The sequence below is a fragment of the Muscardinus avellanarius genome, assembly GCF_963383645.1.
Source record: "Muscardinus avellanarius genome assembly, chromosome: 9".
Classification (NCBI taxonomy): Eukaryota; Metazoa; Chordata; class Mammalia; order Rodentia; family Gliridae; genus Muscardinus; species Muscardinus avellanarius.
Window position 1 is genome coordinate 11,801,198 of NC_137795.1, and position 23,242 is coordinate 11,824,439.

Genomic DNA, 23,242 nt, shown 5'->3' on the forward strand with positions numbered 1-23,242 from the left:
GCCTCTTGGGTTAAAACTTTCCATGGGGAAGGGGCAGTCAGGTACCTGGCCCTGGGACCGTGTCTGCCCTCATTGCCCAGAGCTGTCCACAGGGGTCTTGGGGTAAGGCAGCCAGTGATTTTGATTTGGGCCGTCTTTGTGGATGTGGGGGAAGAGCAAGGGTTCTGGGGCGTCCGGGGCAGAGCAATGTGTGGTCCTCGAGGATGCGCCGGTCTTTACATCCCAGGAAGATTGCCCCCGTGGGCACTGGTATGCTCGGGCTCCCTGCCCAGGCTCCCTGCTGATCAGAAGTGTGGTCGGCGAGGCCTCGAGGGTTCAGAGCCAGGGCTGGGGCTTCAGAGAGGCTCTGTGGGCCCCACCACCCTTACGGTGTCCTTGTCCTGCCCCCTCCCCAGTGAGCTCTTCTCCTAAGCCTGTGACCCTCTCCAAACTGTCCTTAGAACACAGGAGGGGTAGAGGTAACCAGGATGCCCCAGGACTCTCCCGTCACCAGAGCCTCAACTCTCCTGGGGCCATGTCCAGAGGCTCCTGGGCTGAAGAGACTGGCCACATGGCTGGCTGCCTGCCTGGGGGCTGTGCCCTGTGGGCATAGGACCTGCATGGCAGGCATGGGGAGCTCCTGGGACTCCTTGGATAGCCACAGCTGTCTCCAGAGCTAGTCAGGGTCTGGAGTCTCTTGCAGGACCTTCCTGAGTAATATTGACAGGTCCGTGTGGTATCAGCTTCAGGACAGGGCAGCCCTGAAGGGCGTTTTACAGGGAGATGTCCCTCACAAACAAACTGTGCTGGGCTGGCCAGGCCAGGGAAAGCCGAGACCCTTTGTGTTGGATGTCTCTAGACTGACATGCAAATATCCCTGCCCTAGGAGCATTAGGGGAGACTGCAGAAAGCCAGGCCTTTTTCCTGGGGCATCTGCCACCTCCCACAGCCTGGGCCCAAGCGGGTCTCGGTGTCCCCATGCACAGACAGAGCGTGGCCACATAGGGCGTTTTGTGGAGCCGCAGGGTGGCCTGTCCCAAGCGCGGTCAGCTCTGTGGGCCACTGGTCTCTGCTGCAGATGGCTACAGTGAGCCCTGGCTGGGCCCGAGGGGCAGGATGTCAGGGAGTGAGAAGCCAGGTGACCTCGAGAGGCACCACAGGTGTGAGCTGCCAAGGGGACACCCATTTATTGACAGCAGAGCTGGGGAGGGGCGGGATGGACCAGCTTCCTGCCAGCGGCTACATCGTCAGCTCCTGCAGAAAAACGTGGAGGGAGGGGTTGAGTGGAGGGAGGGCCACTCCCCAGGAGAGTGGCCAGCAGGGCCTCTGAGGCACCCGGGACCCTAGGGGCAGGCAGCACTACTCACCATGATGGCGTTGACGATGTCGCTGTGGTTGCCCCTCAGGGCCCGCACGGCCTTGGCCCTGGACACGTTGGCCTGGGCCATCACTAGCTCAATGTCCCGCAGCTCCAGCCCTGCCTCGTCCACCTGATTGGAGGGCACAGGGAGGTGGCTGCAGCAGCCTGGGCAGGCCCTCTGGAGACAGGGTCTCCAGGCAGAACCCCACATACATGCACGCACACAGTCTGGTCTCACCTCCTCCTCGTCCTCCTCGTCCTCACACTCTGGCCTCAGCCGCAGCCCCGGTGCTGACTCAGGGATCAGGGCTGAGGACTCAGAGGGCACCTTGAATTTCTCTGCTGCGGCCTTGTGCACTTGCTGGGACAGGTCCTCAATCTGCAGCACGGGACAGCTGTGTCAGCAGGGCCCGTACGCTCCTCCCCACTGGCCACAGCCACTGGCACCACCAGGACTCACCTTGGCCTCACCAAAGACCACGTAGGTGTCCGAGGCAGGACTCTTGAAGACGTCAGGCTTGGCGATGACAAAGAGGATGTTCTTAGACTTCTGGATGGTGATCCTGGTGACACCCTGGATCTGCCGCAAGCCCAGCTTTGACATTGCCTGGGGCAGGAGGCAGAGAGGGCTCAGGCCTGGTGTGGGCCCAGGCCAGGAAGGACGGCAGCATGGTGCCTGGCAGCTGCTCCTTCCCAGTGTGCGCTGGAAAGTGGGCCTTGGTCTCCAAGGCCGCTGTTTAGGGAAGGTGTCAGCTTAAAGACCCCCTGTGGGTGGGTTTCATTACTATGGTGTGGGGGGCCTAGGTGGGGTGCCCTGCCCGCCCCGGCCATGCAGGCATCCCCTCCGTGGTTGCCAGGGAGGTCCCAGCTTACTTTTCGAGCCTTCTTTTCGCTGCGGCTCTGCCTGGCTCTGGCAAGGGTGTCATCGCTGCTGCCTGTGGGGGTCTGTGGAAAGGGAAGGACTGAGCCTCTGTGGGTGGGAGGGGCTGCCCAAGGCCCACCCCTCCCTGTTCGGCACCTGGGCTGGGCACTGCTCCGGCTGAGGGGTGGAGATGTCCCGCTCATCCAGCTCTGCGGACGAGTCCCCGTGGCTGTCCGAGTGTGCCCGAGGCGAGTCTGGAGAGGAGAGGTGTGTGGGTGGCTTCCCCACAGAGATTCTCGCCTGGGCAGTGCCCCCCACCCCCCGCATGCCCCTCACCTTCCTCCAGGCTGTCCTCGTCCTCTTGCTGCTCCAGGGCTGGCAGCCCTTGAGGGCCAGGGGGGCTCTGGGTCCCAGAGGGAGGAGGCACTTGGCAAGGGGTTGAGACCCGCAAGGCCAGGTCTTTGGCATCCATGGGGGCCGCCTTGGGGTTGAGGGGCGAGTGCGGCAGACGGCCGGCTCGCTGCCCACCCCCCAGAGGTTGTGTGGTTCCTGAGGCAGCAATGGCAGCGGCTTGCCGGACCCCCGCCTGAGGCAGCAGGAGGCCCTGAGAGGCTGGGGGCTTGTCACCCTTCATGGAGTCTTTCTGAGGGCTCTGGCTTTGACCAGGGGCAGGGAGCCCTAGGGACTCTGGGGCTTCTCTGGAGAGGACACCAAGAGCAGAGAGGTCAGGGTCAAGGGGCCTGTCTGGGGGGGCACTGTGCAGACCCTTGGGAGGCTGTTCTGGGTGCCGTGGTGGAGAGGAGCTGAGGATAGCAGGGGCTGCCTGGGGCTGCTCTCCACTGCCCAGGGCCACTGTGGGCTCCTGCCTCTGAGGGGGTAGGGGCGGTGGGGCAGGGTCTTTAGGACAGTCCCTGTTCACCCTGGACACAGCCTTTGCTGGAGACCTGGGGCACGAGCCTCGTCTGGCCTCTGTGGCCGCAGCCGCGGGAAGCCTGGGTCCCCGGCTGGCCTTGCTGCTCCGGCTCCTTCCCTCCCGGGCTGGGCTCGGGGCCTGTGCCTGGCTGACCTTAGGGCAGGCAGCAGGATGTGCCTTGGCGGCCTTCCCTGCACCTGACGCCACTGAGCCAGGTCCCTGTCCCTGTGCTGGTGGCTCTGGGCCTCCACCACTCTGGTTCTTAGCCCCCAGGGCCTCCTTTGGAGGCAAATATATCTTGTCCCCATCACCCTCGGACACATGGGCTTCAAGACCTACTTCTTGCTCAGATGCAGAAAGGCCCTCCGCTACGTCCTCCTGGATGCCAGCATCAGACACAGGGGGACCGGGGGCCTCCATGCCCAAGGTGGGTCCTGCTTCTTCCCCTGGGGCCCAAGGTACCCCTGCCTCTGCTGCTGGTCCTGGGGCACCTTGTTGGGCCTTGTCCAAGCCTGGAAGCTCCGGGTCTCCAGAGGGAGCCAGGTCCTGCTCCTCAGGCCCCGGTGTTGGGTTTAAGGCCACACTTAGTTCCTGCAGGGTCTTGGAGGCCTCAGGCTTAGTCCCTGGGGCACAGCCTGCTTCTGCCTGCAGGGCCTGAGAGGTGTCTGCAGCCCTGGGCTCTGGGCGTGAAGTGGGCTCTGCATCTGGCAGGGGTGGAAGTACTGCTTTGGGGACCACTGGGGGTAGGAGGTGACCTTCTTCAGCCTGCTGGGAACCCTGTGTGGTCACAGTCACGGGCTCCAGGCCTGAGGTGGGCTCTGCATCTTGTATGTACAGAAGTGCTACCTCGGGGGCCACCTGGGGCAGGAGGTCGCCTCCTTCGGCCTGCTGGGGGCCTGGCGTGGCCGCAGCCACAGACTTGGATGGTGAGGGGAGGCCCAGGCCTCCTCCTTCCTTCAGGCTCTCAGGAGGGGCTGGGCACAAGGTGGGGCTTGCTTCTTCCTGGAGAGCTGGAGGAGATTCTGTAGCAATGGGCTCTCCCAGGGGAGCACTCACCCCCTCCCGGGAGGGCTGAGGCGGTGCCCTGGTGGCAGGTGCATGTCCAGCAGTGAGGTCAGCTGCTGCTTCCCCGGCCTGAGGCCTCACCCCGGTTCCAGCCCCTGCCTGGAGGCCTGGGGCTCCCTGCGGAGCCTGAGGGGTCCCAGAAGCTTCAGCCTCCTGGCCTAAAGCAAGTCTCTCTTCTGGCATTTCTGGGATTGATTCCTGGCTGTTGGCAAGGCGGGCGGCCTCTCCTGAGACCTGAGGGGTGGGGACCAGGCCCCAGAAGGCAGCCCCGTCTCTAGGGTCCTGCTCTGGCTTCTGGACGCTGTCCTGCAGCAGGGTGCTGGGCTGCGCGTGGGGCTCCTGGTTATAAAGCCTGTCGTCGTCAGCCCCTGCATAGGAGGCCGAGTCTGAGTCCGAGGAGGCCGCGGAGGTGTCATCCCGGAAGGCAAAGGCCTCGTCCATCCCCTCAGCAATGGACAGGTCTGACAGCGACTGCAGGAAGGAGGCTGACGTGCTGTCCTCCTCAGCCTCTTCAGTGGGGGCCGGAGCATCCCCAGCCACTCGCTCCTCCTTCTCCTCCTCTGTGGGCAGTGGCGTCACTTCCACAGCCTCCACCTGGAAGATAAGGCTGCCCCGGAAGGGCAGGAGGGTTGCAGGGATCATTGGGTCATTAGCCAGGAAGTCCAGGTCAAAGAAATGGCCCTCCTGTCCCCAGGAGGAGCTGCTGTCTGCTGAGAGGCTGGACTCAGAGGACAGGGCCTCGGAGGGTGTGGCAGGGCAGGGCTCTCCATCATCTGCCAGGGACCCCTGTGGGGAGAGGCCCCAGCCCGCGGAGAAATCCAGCCCTTCCGCAGGGGCCAGCAGGCTGAGGGAGCAGGAGGGAGAGGAAGTCCAGCTGTCCCCATCAGCGGTGATGTAGGAGCCTGAGGGCGAGGTGGGCGGTGAGTGCAGCAGCTCGCCCAGCAGCTCAGCCTCTGGGGCCCAGGCGTCCCTGTGCAGCCCGTGGCCTGGGGCCAGGGCAAGAGTGGTCTTGGTGGGGGTGGAGGGTGGCGTGAAGTAGGAATCAAGGTCTGGCGAAGGGGAAGGCACAGGAGGATCACCCTGAGAACACAGCTCGGGGGGCAGGTGCAGGCTGGCATGCCCACCCTCCTGGTCCCTGAGCACTGGCCGGGCTGCCCTCAGCGACGGGGGCGCCCAGCAAGTCTCCTCGCCCATCACAATCCGCGGCTCCAGGGTGGCAGGGAGCGGGGCCTCAGCAGGCAGCGCCTCGGGGAACCGGCCCTCACTGGGCAGAGCCTGGGGGCATGGGCTTTCGGTGAGGAGCGCGGGGTTCAGGCCACCCTCTGCCGGGTCTGCCCAGGCTGAGGGGGCGCTGCCAGGTCCTGCATCCCAGCTAGCTCCCTCAGGCTGCGGCCGGGCACCTGGCTTGCCGGGCATGAACGTGAGGGCCAGGGGGCTGGGCTCTGGGGTCAAGGCATGGGTCTCCCCTCTCAGGATGGTGCCAGCAGCTGCGTCACAGGAGAGGTCTGTGGAGACAAGAGAAGGACATGAAGCCTGGGTTGCATCTTCGGGCCAGGTCAGAATCCTACTGATGAAAGGGCCCCGTGGGAGCTGGTGGGCAAGTCCAGAGAGACACTGCATGTAAGGGAGAATTTCCAGGGCTTCTGACAGTGGCTTTGTGAAGAGGCAGCGGTGGGGAGGGTTGCTATGTTACAAACTTGGGCTCTTCTTGGGAGCACTTTGTAGGAGATGCAGCTAGCGATTCTCTTTTCAGAGAATTCTCTGTCTCCTGTCCCTGACATCAGCGTGGCTCAGCAGGGCCTGGTAGGAGTGGACGGCAATCAGAATCTGCTGGGCAGAGCCAGCCCCTTCCTGTGACAGGGGGTATGGGCCCCCGTGCTGGGCAGTTTCAGAACATTCCGGTTCTCAATTACATCTCCTTTAAAAGGGGGGCCTTCTTTCCTCTCCTTGCTGCCTGCACTTGAGGCTAACTTTTCTCTCAGGGCTCTGTGCCACTCTGCTCCCCCTCCCCTCCTCAGGGGCACAGGGAGAGGGGGGAGTCAGGACCCTGCATGCAGCCAAGTTACTGGAGGATGGAGACAGACATGCCCCATGGGGCCAGAAGGGCAGTGGTAACTAAGACAGTGACCTTGGAGCCGGTAGGAGCAGGAGGGCTGTATCTTCTTCATAGAAGCAGCCAGATCCTCCTGTCCCTGAGGCCCTGCTCTGGGTCCCTAGGTGCCCCATGAAGAGGCTGCAGATGCTCAGAAAACCTCCAGGGACAGACACACCTCCAGCTGACAAGCCACTCCCCACATACACCAGGAAGTGCTGCAGGTCAGAAAGCACTTCGGGACACCGCCCTGCACCCTGCGAGCAGAGCCACTCCAGGCCCTGGTGCTTTGCCTCCTGTCTGCTGACCAGGCTTTATCCCTGCACTTTCCAATCCTGCGGTTTTCACCCCACATCACAAGAGGTCTGTGTGCTCCAAACACTCCCAAGCTTTATTCGGATGATTGTAACAGCCCTTCCCTCTCCTGGACCAAAGCCAGATGCCTCTCTTTGAAACAGCCACTAAAACCCCTACCCCCCCCCCCCACCGAGCCAAGGCCAAGTCCTGCCTGAGAAGGGGCTGTGCTCCTGGGCAGAGAGATGCCTGCCAGGTGATGCCACCTAGCACGCTCACTTGTGACAGTGAGCTCCCATCTGCAAAGTAAAGGTTGGCCTGGGGGAGAGGTACAGCCGAAGAAGGGGTGGCTGTCTTGCCAGGCTGCCCCGTCCGCCCTCAGCAGCATCAGGCTACTGGGCCCATGGTGCCCAGCTGGGAGGGATCGATTAAGGGGCAGGCTGCTGGAGAAGTTAGGGGGTTCTGAAGTCCGCTGAGCACACCCAATCCCTGGCACCGAGTGGGCGTGGCTGGTGGGCATCACGAGGGTCTTGGCATCACACTGACCCCTGGTGTACCCCAGGGCACGGAAGGGCAGAACTGGGCCAAGGTTAGAACAGAATGGAAATAGAAGGCCAACAGTGACTCATTCAAGGTCACTGAGTGAGCCAAAACCCAGCCAGTACTTGACCCTGGTTCTGGGGAGGCCCAGCCATGGCCCCCGGCTCTCACCACGGGCAGAGGTGACGACAGCCCAGGTCCCATCCCTGCAAGGTGCCCTTGGCCCTGCCCAAGCCACACCTGGCCCACCTCCAGCAGGGCCATCCAGGCTAACTGTCCCAGCCAAGTGGACCCACGGTCACCAGCACTGGCTGACCAGCTCTCTAAGGATGGGAGGCCACAGTGGGGCCATCACTGGCCAGGCCGCTGTTCCTCCCCATGGCCCTCAGTCTGCATCCGCCCGCAGGTGGGGCCCGACGCCCTACTCCTTCTCGTGTCTGGTCAGTTGCTCGGGCGCTGCTGGCTCCCTCTGGGTTGGTGCTGGACCAGCCTACAGGAATCAGCTGGGCCACCCGCTTCAGAACCCACCGCCTTTGGCTCCCGGAGGCTGCAGCTAAGCCAGACAATGGCCAAGGAGCCGCCATCAAGCGCAGGACGAGGCCCCGGGGCTCATGGAGCTGGTACCCGGGGTCAGAGGCCAAGGGCGTGGGTCCCCAGTCGCTTCTGGCTCCCGAGGGCACTCCCCGCACCCCTCCCGTGTCCCCCAAAGTCCCGAGCGGGAGCGGGTTCAGACGGAGTTAAGACCAGACCGCAGAGATGACAGGAGGGGAGGGAGCCTGGGCCGCGCGGGGAGTGGCCGCGGCCTCACCTGTGCGGGGTCCGGGCCTGCCCGCTTCGGGCAGCGGCAGCTCGGCGCGGGCAGCTTCCCCGGGCATGGTCTGGATGCGCACCTGCCGGTCCCTCTGTCCTTTGGTCCGTCAGTCCGTGCCGCCGCCCGGTGTAGCCCGCGCGGCCACCGCCCCTCTGCCGCGCGGGGGGGGGGGGGGCGCGTGGGTGACGTCAGCGCCGCCCCGCCCGCCCAGAGGCAGGAGCGAGCGTGCGCGGGTGAGCTGGGCACTGCGGAGCCAGCGGAGCGAGGGGGTGCTCCCTCCCCACCCCCACCCGCAGCTGCGCCTCCCTCCTGCGCTGCGCGAATCCGAGCAGGCAGGAGAAGGGCCTGCGCCCCGTCCTGCCTTTCTCGGAGGTGTTCAGAGCCATTCGCAGCTGGGCACCTCTCAGGTAGCATCCATCACCCCTTAATTGGGAAGATGCGCAGACATTGCTTAAGGATCCTGGGGGATTCAGATTTGCTCTGGGGGGGTTGTGGCGCAGCCCACTCCTCTCTGTCAGAGCAGAGGGCCCAAGGAGGGGAGGAGACCCTGCTCAGCTCGATGCCTCCCTCCAAAAGATGATCTGGAACCGCAGGTCTGTAGTGATTGGCTGGTACTTGCCGTCGTCGGTCTCCATGACAACCGCCTCCTGTCTCCTTGGCAACAAGAGATGGAGCTGGAGAGCTCAGCAGGGAAGGCAATCCCAGACAAGATCCTGGTCGGAGTTGGGTCTCCCTGTAGCCTGAGGATCTGCGCCCCACTCCTAACCCCCTCAGTCCTCTAAGTGGAGGAGGGAAGAGAAAAGAAACGCTCCTCCCTCCATTTCTGGTGGAGGCTTCTGCCACACCTCCAAGGATGAAGTCCGTCCCTAGGCCTTCCTGAAATGCACTATTGCTTCCACAAAGGCCGGGGCACCGCCCAGATTCGCAGAGCGCCGCCCCCTGCCGCCGCACACACACCGTGCCAGGCACGGATGAATGACACATTGTCATCATTTCTTAGCTGGGGTAGGGAAAATCAGAGCAGCCATTGTGGGAGACGAAGAGAGAGCCTCCAGCGCCTTCTGTCTTCAGATTGTACAGGAAAGCTCAGGACAACTGACTCTGGTACCCGCCTCGAGGCTCAGCACCACGTACCTACCCGCTGTGCCCCAGACACCACACCTGCTGTGCTAAAGCTAAGCCCAGTGTTCTTCCACAAAACTGCCCCGACCCCGCAGCCCGCAAAGTCGCTGGTGGCTCACCCATCTTTCCTCCCTGGGGTGATTCTTTCTTCCTCCTTTCCTTTACACCCACCACTTAAGGACCCCCATTTCTGTCTCCCAAGCATTCTGAATGCTGCTGCTTGTCTTAGCTGAATTCTTACCTCTCTGCTCTGACAGCTGCCGGCCATCTTGTCAAAATCATGGATGATGATGATGATTACTACTACTATTATTGTGTGTGTGTGTGTGTGTGTGTGTGTGTGTGTGTGTGTGTGTGTGTTATTGGGAATTGAACCCAGCCCACCTCTGAGCTACACCTCAGCCCTATTTTATTTTTTATTTTGAAACAGGCCTCATTAGCCAAGGCGAAGTGGTGCATGCTAGTAATCCCAGTATGTACTTGGGGGCTGAGACAGGAGAACTGCGGGGTCACAGCCAGTCTCAGCTACTTAGAGAGGCCCTCTGCAACTTAGTGAGATCCTGTTTTGAAATAAAGAATAAAAATAGGACTGGGGTGTATCTCAGTGGTAGAAGGCCCCTGGGTTCCACCACCAGTACCACAAAAAAAGAAAGAAAGGAAGGAAGAAAGAAAGAGGTCTTATCAAGTTTCTGAGGCTGTGATCTTCCTGTCTCAGCCTCCCAAGCACTGGGATTACAAGTTTCTGCCACCACAACCTGCTAACATCATGGATTTTGCAGAAACAAAATGCCCCTTAGTGGGGCCAGAGGGGCTTCTCTTCATTCTTCCTTACCAAGGGCAACTATAAATCTAGAAAAGAAAAAGAAAGCCAAAATAGAACTCTTTGAGATGACTGGAAACTGGTGGTTTGGTGAGGGGCCAGGAAAACAGCACAGCAGCAGGGGTCAGAGGCCCCGTCCAGCAGGAGACCCGGGCCTGATGTTCACTGATCCTACCGACCAACAGAAGGGCCAGATATTCTTCCTTGTTCCCGTATAAGGTGGGGGCCTGCGGACACTACAGCAGAGTCTGCCAAAACTGCAAGTGGCCTGCTGGGAAGCGCATGCCTTTCTTCCCTGATAACCGTCCAGAGGCTCCTGGGGTGCAGGGAGACACTAGTGAGGAAAATGATCACAGGGTGCAGCTGCGCACGCCACAATCCCAGCCATTAGGAGGCTGAAGCAGGGGTTTGAGGCCAGCTTGGGCAATTTAGGGATTCTCTCAAAAAAAAAATAACTAGGGCTCGGGATGTAGTTCAGTGGTACAGTACCCTTGGGTTTGATTCCCATTAACACACGTACACACACCCAGGGGCATTCTACCCCTGAGCAACATTTTGAACCAGGGTTCCATTAAGTTGCTGAGGGTCTTGCTAAATTGTTGAGGCTGTCCTCGAGCCTGTGATCCTCCTGTTTCACCCTTCCAAGTACTGGGATTACAAGTGTGTGCCACCATGCCTGGCTACCAACATATTTAAAGTAAATGTAATCAGACCGGGTGCGGTAGCACACGCCTATCATCCTAGTTCTGGAGATAGGGATCACAGGTTCAAGGCCAGCTTCAGCAAATCAGTGAAACTCTCAGTCATTTAGCAAGACCTTGTTTCTTTTTTATTTTCTCTCTCTCTCTCTCTCTCTCTCTCTCTCTCTCTCTCTCTCTCTCTCCCCCCCCCCTCTCTCCCTCTCTCTCTCTCTTCCTCTCTCTCTCTCTCTGCACTGGGGACTGAACCCAGGAGCATTCTACCTCCAAGCTATACTTCCAGCCCTATTTTATTTTTTATTTGGTAACCTGGTCTTGCTAAGTTGCTGAGAGCCTTGCTAAATGGCTGAGGCTGGGTTTGAACTTGTGATTCTCCTATACAGCTTCCCAAGTACTGGGATTATAGGCTTACACCCCCACACTGGGATGATACTGTTTCAAAATAAAAAAGAAGAGTTGGGAGGTAGAATGCTCCTGAGTTCAATCCCCAGTACCAAAACAAAAATCACTTAAAAATAAACAATTCACAACACCAATATATTAAATGAGAAAAATTGGGGTGGGGTGTAGTTCAGTGGTAGAATGCTCGCCTAGCAGGCACAAAGCCCCCCTGGGATCAGGCCTCAACACCACAATAAATAAATAGAAAAAAATTTTAAATCTTCTGTAATTGGTCCAAAGGGAAAATAGAGAATGATGAGGCATCTGTTCATGAAAATCTATGAAGCCAGGTGTGGTGTGGTACAGGTTTATAATCCTAGTATTTAGGAGCCTGAGGCAGGAAGATCACAGATTAGAGGCCAGCCTCAACAATGGAGCAAGGAAGGCCCTCAGCAACTTAGTGAGACCCTGTTCTTCAAAATAAAAAATAAAAAGGGATAGGAGTGTAGCTTGAAGATAGAATGGCTCTGGGTTTAACCTGTAGTATGAAAAACAAATAAAATCTATGAAAATTTAGTAGGGCAAAGTCCTGTGTTTGGACCAAGACCTCTCCCTCCCAGCAAAGGAAGGTGGAGTCACTGCAGATGGGTGGAGACCAGAACAGGGCTCAGAGTTTCTTCCCCCAGCGGTGGCTGGAGGGCCTCCTGCTGCGAAGAAAAACTCAGTGTTTCTCCTCCTGCTGCAAGATACCTGTTGCTTAGTCCATTGCTTATGGTCTCCTTTTAAAAATTATTTTTTTTTTGTGGTGCTGGGAATTGAGCTCAGGGGATTCTGCCTCTAAGCAACATGCCAACCCTTAAAAAATTTTGAGACGGGGGGGGGGGGCTCTAACTAAGTTACCAAGCACTGACCTCCAACCTGTGACCCTCAACCTCCCAAGTACTGGATTACAGGCATTTGCAGTTGTCCTCCGCTGGGGCTCCCTCTTCCGCAGTCCCACTTGTGGAAGGGTGGGTTTACTGCGGGCATGGTGTGCTGAGAATACTGGGGCTCTGACAGTGCCTTTCCAGCAAGTGAGGAAGTTCCCGGCAGTCTGTCTCCCTCCGCTGGAGGCTCAGCTTGCAGAATGGGTGTCATGCAAAAGCTTGCCACTGCGTCCATATTCTGCCTGGGGAAGAGAAGCAGGCTGCAAGAGCCCCCATCTCTTCCTAAGTGAACAGACTTGGGGGGGTGCACAGGAGCAGTGGGGGTTGTGAGAGGCAGCTGGGAGGTGTGGGGTCTGGTGGAGATGCATCTGCTGCAGTGCTGGGGGGAGCCCTCCAGGGGCTAGAAAAAATATCGAACCTCAAACTGTTCTATGGTGCGGATAGTGTGTGCCCCAGGAGACTGTTGAAAGCTTTAGGGTAATCAGTGGGCCGGTCTGTGGCCATTAGTGAAGCTTAATAGCTGGGTGTGGTGAGGGAGAGGCAGAGGGCCCTGCCAGCTCGTGTCCTCCCCTCCCGGGAACTGTGCACACCCAAAGCTGCACCCCTCAAGCGGGGCACCAGAGGCCTAACACCCGGGGGGAGTGGGCCTAAAGTGAAAAGTAGCCCAGTGAGGCACTGTACAGACCAGCAGGTAGCAGTACCAAGCCCCAGCGAGGAGGTACTGGAGTAGGCAGAGAGGGCCGCAGGGCCACGGAGGCCAGCCTTCATTTCCTGAGGGGCAACAGATGCCAACTAATTGTCAAGTGACAATGAAGTCAAGTCTCCTGAGAGGCCAGAGCTTCACAGAACTCCAACTGTCCCTGCTGATAAGCAATTCTAGGAGGGTCCCAGGAGTCCAGAAGACAGCGTCTGGGACTCCCCGCGGAGGAAAGGACACGATGCCAATCCCAAGACTGCCTCTGGGATCCCACCCAGAAAGAAGTATATAAACCCTTAGAACACCTTTCAGTGGGTTTCCCCCATCCTGGGAGCCCTCCCTTTTGGGAGCGCTCCTCTCCAGGTTGTGTTGGCTTTGAGGGATAGTGGTGTGTGACTGACAGCACTCAGCCTGGGCAGCTTCCGGGTAGTGACCAGAAGCCGCGCGCTGGACATCAAGGCCGACTGAGGCCCCCGGGGTGGCTTGCTCCTCTCTTCAGAAGCCGTGTGGACTTCGGGAGGAAGCAGCGTATGTTGATGTGCTTAATGGTATTCACACTGGCCGCTGTCTCCCCATCCCTTCTTCAGTTTGTATAATCTCTAATGACCTATCTTCTTTTTTGCAGTACTGGGGATGGAACCCAGGGACATTCTTCCTCTGAGCAACACCTCCAGTCCTAGTTTTTATTTTTTATTTTTGAAACGTCTCACTGAGTTGCAAAGGGCCTAAGTAGTAGCTGAGGCTGTCCTGGAACCTGGATCCTCCTGTCTCAGCCTCTTAAACACATGTGCCACCACGCCTGGCTCTGACCTATCTTTTTTTTCTCTTGGTGGTACTGGGGTTTCTGGAAACCCTTTTACCTCCGGGCTACACTCGCAGACACCTATTTTTTATATTTTTATTTGGAAACAGGGTCTCTTAAGCCAGCAAGGCCGGCTTCGAACCTGTGCAATCCTCCCGTCTTTGCCTCCCAAGCGTGGGGATTACAAGCGTGCCCACCACGCCCGGCTGACCTATCTTCTAATTCAAAGATTTCTTTGTGGTATTGGGGATTGAACCCAGGGGCATTCTACCTCAAGCTACAACCCCAGCTGGGAGTGTAACTTGAAGGTAGAATTCTCCTGAGTTCCAATCATCAGTATCAAAACAAACACCAAATCTCTCAACATTTACCAGGGAAAAAGCAAATAATCCAATCAAATTAGGACACAAAAGACATTTCACCAAAGGGGACAGATGGCAAGGAGACATCTATCAACTTTTCAGAGATGAAAAATTTATTCAGCACCACTAGTCAGGAGGTAAATGCAAGTTAGAACCGTGGTATCACTACAGACCTGGAAAAATTCCTGAAAAACCAGTTAACAAACTGGGCTTGGTGGCACAGCCTTATAATCCCAGGACTTGGGAGGCTGCAATAGGAGGATCACAGGTTCAAAGCCAGCCTCAGCTACTTAGTGAGCCCTTTGCAACTTAGACCGTTTCAAAATTAAGAAAAAAAAAAATGCTGGGGAGTGTAGTTCCTGGGCATGGTGGCGCATGCTTGTAATCCCAGCATTCAGGAGGCTGAGACCAGAGGATCATGGTTTGTGGACAGCTTCAGTTACTTAGTGAGGCCCTCTGCAACTCAGTGAGACCCGGTTTCAAAATAAAGAATAAAAAACAGGGCAGGGGGTGTAACTCAGAGGTAGAATGCCCCTGGGTTCAATCCCGACTCTCTCTCACACACACACACACACACACACACACACACACACACACACACACACACAAAAAAAAAAGATGCACCTGGGTTCAACCCACAGTACTCCTCCCCCCCAAAATAATCAGTGAACACTGGGTATGGCAGCACAAGCCTGTAATCACCCTAGTTGGGAGGCTGACAGGAAGGTCTCAGGTTCAAGGGCAGCCTCAACAATTAATAATAAAAAAGCGGGCTAGGGATATAGCTGAGGTAGAATGCTTTTGGGTACACACACACTCTTTAGAGTTAAAAACAAGCAAAACCCAGCACTAAACTCGGTATGAAATGACAGTTGTACTTCTGGGCAGGTTTTATGGTCACTTTTATCATAGTAGCCCAAACCAAGAAACATCAAGATGGGTGAGGTGGTAAATGCACAGTGGTATAAAGCAACAGTTGTTAAGACAATAAGGGAGCCATCGGCACATGCAATGATTTGAGGAAGTCCTCAAGAGATAGTACTGGAAAGTTGGCCATGGCAAGGAACACTTGCAATTCCAATACTTGGGGGCTGAGACAGGAGGGCTACAGCTCTTGGCCAGCCTCAGCAACTTGGTGAGATCCTGTTTCAAAATATAGGGCTGTGGGCATAGCACAGAGGTAGGATGGCCCCAGGCCCCATCCCCAGTAAAAACAATGTCCTATGATGATGGGAACGCCCCATGCCCTAACTTGTGTTGTTACTATTGGGGCGCCCACGCACCCGAATTCTACCACTGATGAGAATGTTCCTATACAAGTGGTGTTTGGGCATGGCGGCACACACTTGGGAGGCTGGAACAGGAGAATTGCTTCAGTGAGACTCTCAATACTCTCACTAACCTAGTGAGATCCTATTCAAAATAAAAATAAAATAGAGCTGAGGGAATAGCTCAGAGGTAGAGCACCCCTGGATTTAACCCCTAGTACCACAAGACTGGCAACCTGTTACTTCAAATAGAAGCTTGTGCCCCTCCCCCAGTGGTGAACAGCACATGGACTCCCTGCGAGGCACACAGGGCCTGGAGCTGGCTATTCCTTCACTGTGGAATGCTCCCTCTGCTGGGCTCGGGCCCACCTTCCATTGCAGTAGAACAAAGACCAGGTTCTAAACACCTGGACCTGCTGGTCAAGCTGGAACACCAGGCTTCAAGCAGAGAGTCACCTTCTTGAGGAATGGAGGGGCAGGAGCAGAGGAGAGGACAGCAGTGCCTGGTGCCCCAGCTTCACCCTGACTGGGACGGCACATCCTGGCTCCCTGGGCCCCAGGCCGTCTGGGCACAGGGCCCCAGCAGGGTGGCCTGGTGTGCCCCTATCTGGCTCTGGACCTTGTGGGACCAGCTGACGAATCCTCCTCCCAGAGACAGGCCCATGCAGCCATCCAGCCCTCTCCAGAACACCTTTCACTCATCTCGCTGCACTGGCTTTCCCGGAACGTCCAGAGCTACAGTGCTCTGCCTGCCTGTGGGCTCACAACAGGCCCCCAGGAATAAGCAGGTATCAGACTCACCCCCCAAGGTCTTCTGTCTGCTGGCAGTGTCCAGCAGAGCAGCGCAAGGTACAGAGCCCCAAGAACCACCCGTCTTCCAGAGCAGGGGGAGGCGCAAAGCTGGGCAGCTGGCTGGTGCTCACCACCAGTTAGATTTTATTCCCCACGGGTGGACACAGGCCCCTGGAGCTGCGGCCACCCCCACCGGGCTAAGGGGCCGTGCAGCTGACAGTTCATCCGCGGCGTGGTTCCTGCCGCTGGCACTCCCTGCTAGGCCCAGCGGTGGTCTGTGCTGAACAATCACTTGGCCAGCTCCTCGGCCACTGCTTTGCGCATCTTGTCCTTCAGGTAGGCGCCTTTCTGCCATTCAGACTTGAGCTCCAGCCACTCGTAGTACGGGACCTGGAAGGCAGCAGGGGCCGCGTCATGCTGGCTGGCTGGAGCGCTGTCCTGGCCCTGCCTGTGCTTTCCCACCCCTTGGCTGCCTAGACCCAGGAGGAGCCAGCGCTGAGTGGGGAGGCCCTGGCTCTGCTGGTGCCTGAGGGGCCCACAAACCCCAGGGGGCCTAGCAGGGCCTCCAAATGACAAAAGGTGGTTAAAAAAACAACACTCAAGAAGTCAATCCCAGAAAAGGAAAGTGCAATGCCTCCCTGGACGCTTAAAAGGGTGACCTTGACCCTCCCGCCCTTCACAGAAGACCCTGTCTTAGCTGGGCCTAGGCCCGGGGGCTCCTGTAGTCACAGCAGCAGCACTGGCTGGACCTCCTACGCAGTGACACTCGGCCAGCAGGTACTCACATCCACCACCAGGAAGCCAGAGGCTCGCACGTGGCGGCGGGCCAGAGCGAAGCGGCCGAGCAGATCCTTACTCCGGCTGTTGAAATTGGGGAACTCCCAGAGCAGGAAAGCGAGCCTAGCAGGAGGGAAGGTTGCTGACAAGGCTGCGCTCAGCCCCTCAGAGAAGGACCGCCGGTGTGTGCGCCCAAGAGCTGTGTGCTGCCGCGGGTCCCTGGCCACCCACCTCTTAGCCCCCGAGGGCAGCGGCTGGCTCCCAGCTGGCTGGGCAAGATGAGGTGCAACGAAGTCCCTCAGGGGCAGAAACTGGCCATCGGCATCCAAGAGCACCTCCGCATCTGGGAAGGGGCATGGGCGAGAGCCTGCTAGGACTGTCCCTGTCCTCCCAGAGCCAGACAGGGAAGCACGGGAGGGGTCCTGCAGCTCAGGGGTTGTCCCTCGCTGCACCAGGAAGGGTCAGAGGGTCCTAACTGGGCAGATTCAGGCCCTTCACCAGCCGAGGGAGCCCTCACCCAGCACCCAGCCGTACTGCGTGGCCACCTCGAAGCTGCCCCGGTCGGCGCTGCCCAGCAGAGTCTTCAGAGTCTCCTGCAGCTCCTTTTGCAGGGGGGTCACCTTCTTGTTGGGGGACGAGGGGCTGGGGGCCACGGCGGATGCTGGCAGGAAGGGGCCCCTGTATTCGGGGTGCTCCAGCTGGGCGGTGGCGTTGATGTGCAGCAGCTTCTGGAGGGTGCTCTGGTCCTTTGGAGACCCGCCTCCTGGGATCAGGGGAGCAAGAAAAGGTGGGGTAGGCGCCAGGCCAGGAGGAGCAGAGCAGGGGTCAGGGAAGCGCTAAGAGGGGAGAGCAGTGGCCCTGGCGGCCACCTGCAGGGAGGGGAAGCCCTGGGCTATTCTCTGGCCGTCTCTGCTTCTACTGAGATTTTTCCCCCCCCTGTTAATGGGGATGGAACCCAGGGGCATTGCACCTCTGAGCCACACCCCCAGTCCTATTTTTTAGTCTTTTTATTTTTGGAAACAGGGTCTCACTGAATTGTGAAGGGCCTCACTAAGTCGCCGAGGCTGTCTGCAAACCGTGATCCTCTGGTCTCAGCCTCCCGAACGCTGGGACTACATGTGTGCGCCACCACACCCGGCCTACTGTGATCTCCACTTGGCTCTAGGCAGACAGACCAGGCAGCACCGCCATCTCAGGGGGGGTGTCTCACCTAGAAATCTGGCGTGAAATCCGGGATCGAGGACAGCCTGCAGCTCCGCCTCCCGTACCTGCTGCAGCACACAGAGCGACCATACCAGGTCCACCTGCAAGGAGGGCTCCAGGCTCCCCAGTGTAGGCTCCAGCCTCTCCCGCACCTGAGGGAGTGAATACAAGGTGTGGGGGAGAAAGTAAGCTCTGCCCAGGACTGCAACATCCAAGGGCAGCCAACTACCAATGACCTGCCCTCGACCTGTTGCCCCACGGCTGGGGGAGGCCACTAGGTGTTAGGTGAGGACCTGGCCAGGTCAGGTCTGGAGCAACTCTGGGCTAGAGGTACCAGAACCTTCTTCATGCCTGAAGAGTGATACATTTAGCTAGGCTCACCCAGCCCTCACCCTGACAGACACCTAAGACCCCACATCATCTCTCTTAGTAGTGTCCTTGAGGGGCACTAGGGTGAGGAAGAAGGGATTTCTGACCATCAGGATCAGAGCACCCAAACGTGAGGCCGCTAGTGGCCCTGGCTGGCCGCTCTCAGCAATGTACCAGGCCAAGTCCCCTGGACTGTGACACCCCAGGCTTCATAACCATCCCACACTCTACAGCTGGTGCATGGAGCAGGAGCCCCCACCCCAGTTCCCACTAGGGCCTCTGAGCATCAGTAGATGCTAAAGGTGCGCTGCAAAATGAGAGCAGGGCCCCAGCCCTGAGTCACAGCAGCATGGATCGGCACTGGCTCCCAACGTTCCCGGGGATGCCACCCCCGCCCACAGCGGGCACCATGGCCCCTCCCCTCCCACCCCAGGCGGCTTCCTGTGACCAAGGGAGAGGAGTAGCTGGAGACCTACCAGGTTGAAGAACGGATCCTCTTGCTCTGGGCGGAAGTTGAGCCGGGCAAAAGCTAGAAGTATGCTGCACAGGTGGGGCAGGGGAACGTCCTGGGCTCTGTCCACAATGTGCTGGCCAGGTGGGAACGGCAGAGGGACAGGATGAGCTTCCTGCCGGGCCGCGTCCACCCAGCCCAGTCTGAGGGGCCGTGCGCATGGGGACAGCTGCAGGACCCTGAGACACCGCCTGACAGTGGCTTAGAAATGTTCCGCAACTAGCAGGCCCGGTGGAGACCAGCGCAGGGAAAGGCGAGCGCAGGCAGGTCCCTGGCAATTCCCTCTGGGCAGCCAATGGCTGGGGAGAAGGTAGCAGACACTCGGCCTCACCCTCCGTGTTTTCCCTGCTATAGTTATCCTGTCATGGAGGAAAACACCACCCAGCACAGACACAGCTCTCAGATGAGCTTCCCCACCATTAAGTAGCATCTTTCTAAATGTGCCAGAAAGCCAGAAATCTCTCTCCCACCCACACATTAGTGCTTGCAGACTAGCTTTAGGTCGTGCTTAAAGCAGTGTCTCCAACAGAGGCTCCAAAGCCACTTCTGAGCTGGGGCAGGCCCTGGTGCCAGCACCAGCCACGGCTCACCTGAGTAAAGGCTTCAAACAGGGGCAGGTTGAGCCACTTGAGGAAGGCGAAGGACTTGGTGCAGCGGGCGACCTCGCCAGGAGTAAGGCTGGGAACGAGGGCCAGCAGGTCAGCAGCCAGACGCTGGGATACCTGTGTCTGGTGGAAGCTGAGTTTGCCTTTGGGATGGAGCAGATCAAAGGGCTTAGCTCAGGTCAGTAGCTATCTCACTGCCCACCCACCTCAGCCTTGAGGTCCAGGGGCTTGGTGTCTGTGGCTAAATTTATCCCTGAGCCCGAGCAGGGGGACAGGGCCCATGAGTCACAATGTTTCTGTGGCAGCCTTCTGGGCCAATGCCTCCCACAGGCGGGGCAGGCACCGAATTTGACACGGCTGCAGGCCTTCTTCACCCTGCCAGGGCCCGCACTCCTCACCGTAGGCATAGGCGAGGTCCAGGAGCATGCCTTTTGTCAGCTGGAAGGGCTTCTGCACCAGGTGGTAGGAGATGGCCCGCAGCAAGGGCACCGACCGGCGGCTCTGAGCTGCCAGCGTCACGAGCACCTTCCGCAACTCATCCGGGCCAAACTGCTCCACCAGCTCCAGGCACTGTCAACCACAGCCGTGCAGGGGTCAGCTCGATGGCCTGAGGTGGCAGGGATGAGCTGGGGGCAAGGGTCCCATCCAGTGCAGCCCCTGTGAGACAGCAACTGGGCCTGAGCTGACTCCACACAGGCCTACCCACGCAGGGCCTGCCTCCTCCCGGAACCGAGGGCACAATGTCCGCAGCCAAACTTATCCCCAGGCCCCAGGGCAGGGGGCCCAGGGCCCATGAGCAGCGGAGCTTGCTGTGGCAGCCATCTGGGCCAGCCTCTATCACGACATGATGGAGGCTGAATTTGACTTGACTGCAAGGACAAAATTGAGGGAGGCAGGGGACGCACAGCCTATCTAAAGAGCTCTGCCAGCAGCTGGACTGTGGCAACGCCAGGAGCTCCGGAGGCGAAATCGAGGGAGATGGCTCATGGTATGGCAAGTGGGTGGCCCTGGCTTAACATGGCTGGCATGACCACCTGGGGCCCTCTGGTCCCTCCCCGTGTGATGCCTGAGACTCTGGACACAAGTTTCCAGGGTTCCTGTCCCATTACACGATACTCTCCTGCTCGGTGAAGAAGGACAGAGGACAGTCACCGAAAACAAACCCAAAACCGGCAGAGATAAACCAGATGTAGCCAGCTCTTGGCGCCATACCTTGTCTTCCAGGCGGTTCATCAGGGGCTCTGAGAGGTGCCCTGTCTTCATCATGATGGCCACCATGGTGCGGCCATCTTCAATCTCAGTCCAGCGCCTCTCCATGTGCACCAGCAGCTCGGCCAGCAGCTCTTGGGAGTGCTGCTCTTTTGAGAAGGAGGCACAGGACTCGGCCAGGAGGGCCAGTTGCTTGTAACTGAGTCTCCGCAGGCGCCAGCGCACCTCCTGCTCCACCGACTGCAGTTCCTTCGAGGTCTCAGGGAGCGCCAGCAGGTACAGGCTCCGCAGCAGCTTCACAAGGGTCCCGTGCCAAACTGAGGCTATCTGGGCAGGGAAGGGGGAAAGGCAGCCACACTGTACCCCACCAGCCCCATGTCTGGCTGCAATGCCTCTGGAGCCCCATTTTGGGGGCATTTACTCCAACTCCTGGGATGAAACCAAGGGGCATTCTACCTGAGTGACACTCTCAGCCCCTCTTTATTCTTTTTAAACAGAGCCGGGCGTGGTGGCGCACGTTTATAATCCCAGCATTTGGGAGGCTGAAACCGGAGGATCATGGTTCATGGACAGCCTCAGCTACTTAGTGAGACCCTGTTTCAAAATAGAGAATAAAAATAGAGCAGGGGATGTGGCTCGGAGGTAAAAATTACCATCCCCAGCAGACCCGCAAAATTAAAAAAGGGCAGAGTCTGGCCTAACCTATGATACTGTCTCAGCCTCCCAAGAACTGTGATTATAGTTGTGTACCTTTGTGCTCAGCTTCCAACAACAAATTTTTAGCTATAAGATATCCTGACTTTTCTTTAGGAGAATAACTTATTCTCAGCCAGAGAGGTTCCAACTTCTAAGCATTTCTTCAACAAAGCAATAGTAAGTTTCTTGTAGTAGTGTTAGTTGCAGTTTTAGCCGTCTGTACAATGAAGACATCAATATTTACCTAATAGGGCTCTTCTGAGGACAAATGTAGAAAACATAGGAAAATCTTTGAAACATAGGAAAAAGAACTGCCAACAAGATGCTGGGGGCGTCCGCTGCTTGTGCCTCTGGCTACTCTCCCTTTGTCCAAGTTCTCAGACCACCCGCTGACACCCACCTGACTGGTGACCAGATGGAGCAGCTGCCGACAGCGGGCATCCTGTATGACCACTGCCCTGTCTTCTGGCTTCTCTGACAGCAGGCGAGACAGCCGGATGAGTATGAGGGCGGCGTGATTGTGGCGCAGTCTGTGATTATCAAGCAGCTCTAGCAGCTCCCTCGGCCTGGTGGCCTTCTCAATGAGCAGGTCGACCTCTTGACACTCTGGGTAAGGGGTAAACACTTGCTCCTTTTCCACCAGCTCCGTCAAGGAAGTTGGGGAAGGGGAACTGGGTGATGTGGCTGAGGAGCTCAAAGTGTTATGGGCCACCCTAGCGAGTCTCAGATGGCCAACTGGAGTCACAGCAGGGGCAAGCCGAGTCGCTTCTCTCAGGAGGCACGTGCATCTTTTCACTAGGCGAGCTGCCATGATGGCTGGGCGGGTGGGGAGATAAGACTCCTAGTCAGTGATTCCAAAGCCCTGCAAAGACAGGAGGTACTAGAGTGGCAGCTTCTCACCCTCCAACTTAGAGGAAATCAAGTCACAGCCATCTTCTCCCTAAAGCCAGACTTAATCTATCTCCTTTTTGAATATCCATATATATGAGACAGTACTTTTTTTGTGACACTGGGGATTGAATCCAGAGGCATTCTAACTCTAAGCTATATCCCCAGCCCTTTTATTTATTTTTTGCGGTACTGGGGATGGAATCCAGGGGCATTCTACTTCCAACCTACACCCCCAACCCCTTTTATTTTGAAACAGGGTCTCACTGAGTTTCAAAGGGCCTATGTAGCTGAGGCTGTCCATGAACTGTGATCCTCCTGTCTCAGCCTCCCAAATGCTGGGATTACAAGCGTGCATCACCATGCCTGGCTCTATTTTTTTTAAAATTCTTTATTTTGAAGAAGTTGCGGAGGGTCTAAGTAGCTGAGGTGAACCTGCAATCTTCTTGTATCAGCTTCCCAAATACTGGGATTACAAGCACGTGTCACCACACCTGGCTTTTTTGGGGGAGGGAACTCGGGATGGAACTCAGGGGCATTTTTTCTCCCCAACTCCTATTTTATTCATTTATTTTTATTTTATTCAGTATAGAATACCTTCAAACTCTAAAACACAATCACATTGCAGCCTGGAAGATTTTCAGCCCTGGCTGTGTCTCAAATCACCCACGAGTGGTCTCAACAATTCAGATTCCCAGGTCCTGCCCAACATCTCCTAATGGGAATCTCTGCAGATAGGGCTCAGAGCACTAACTTTATCTCAAAGGTAACCAGGAATAGGAATTACTGACTTAGAGACAGGAGGATTGTGGTTCACGGACAGTCTCAGCTCTTAGGCCCTTTGCAACTCAGTGAGATCCTGATTCAAAATAAATGAATAATAATAATAATAAAAACAATAGGGAATAGCTCAGAGGCAAAATGCCCCTGGGTTCCACCTCCGGTGACAAAAAAGTGGGGGGTAGCTCATACTACTAATGTTCTGTGGATACTCTTTAGCACTGCAACACGACAGTGTGCTTCCCCAAATCAAGGTAGACTACATCAAAAACTTACTTGGAACAACCCCCCCCAACTTATAAGCACAAAGTCCTGAATCTATCACAAAATTCATTTCACAACATGGCCCTCAATTTTCTTCTCAGTTTTATCTCATCTCCTCCCCACAGCGAATGGTCCCCCTCATGCTCTGCACACTTA

The 23,242-nt window shown here is 57.4% G+C and overlaps 2 protein-coding genes across 4 annotated transcripts; both read right to left on the reverse strand.

The window, feature by feature from the left end:
• Nucleotides 1–1,218: 1,218 nt before the first annotated feature.
• NACAD (NAC alpha domain containing) lies at nucleotides 1,219–7,980 on the reverse strand (the record flags this gene model as incomplete). The annotated part of the gene is made up of 8 exons (XM_080701157.1): nucleotides 1,219–1,233; nucleotides 1,347–1,469; nucleotides 1,578–1,718; nucleotides 1,800–1,946; nucleotides 2,213–2,284; nucleotides 2,358–2,455; nucleotides 2,538–5,684; nucleotides 7,914–7,980. The coding sequence occupies 8 exons, from the start codon at nucleotides 7,978–7,980 to the stop codon at nucleotides 1,219–1,221; spliced, it is 3,810 nt and encodes a 1,269-aa protein (XP_080557283.1).
• An 8,092-nt stretch (nucleotides 7,981–16,072) lies between these two features.
• On the reverse strand, nucleotides 16,073–21,965 carry TBRG4 (transforming growth factor beta regulator 4; the record flags this gene model as incomplete). Of its 3 annotated transcripts, none has more annotated exons than XM_080701516.1 (10): nucleotides 16,073–16,174; nucleotides 16,570–16,684; nucleotides 16,793–16,904; nucleotides 17,079–17,324; nucleotides 17,772–17,916; nucleotides 18,610–18,720; nucleotides 19,235–19,392; nucleotides 19,648–19,819; nucleotides 20,462–20,785; nucleotides 21,555–21,965. In XM_080701516.1, 10 exons carry the CDS (start codon nucleotides 21,963–21,965, stop codon nucleotides 16,073–16,075), a joined length of 1,896 nt encoding a protein of 631 aa, XP_080557642.1. The 3 variants fall into 3 exon arrangements, with proteins under 3 accessions (XP_080557642.1, XP_080557643.1, XP_080557644.1); XM_080701517.1 differs by having other exon boundaries at nucleotides 20,462–20,781; nucleotides 21,551–21,965; XM_080701518.1 differs by lacking the exons at nucleotides 19,235–19,392; nucleotides 19,648–19,819.
• Nucleotides 21,966–23,242: the final 1,277 nt, after the last annotated feature.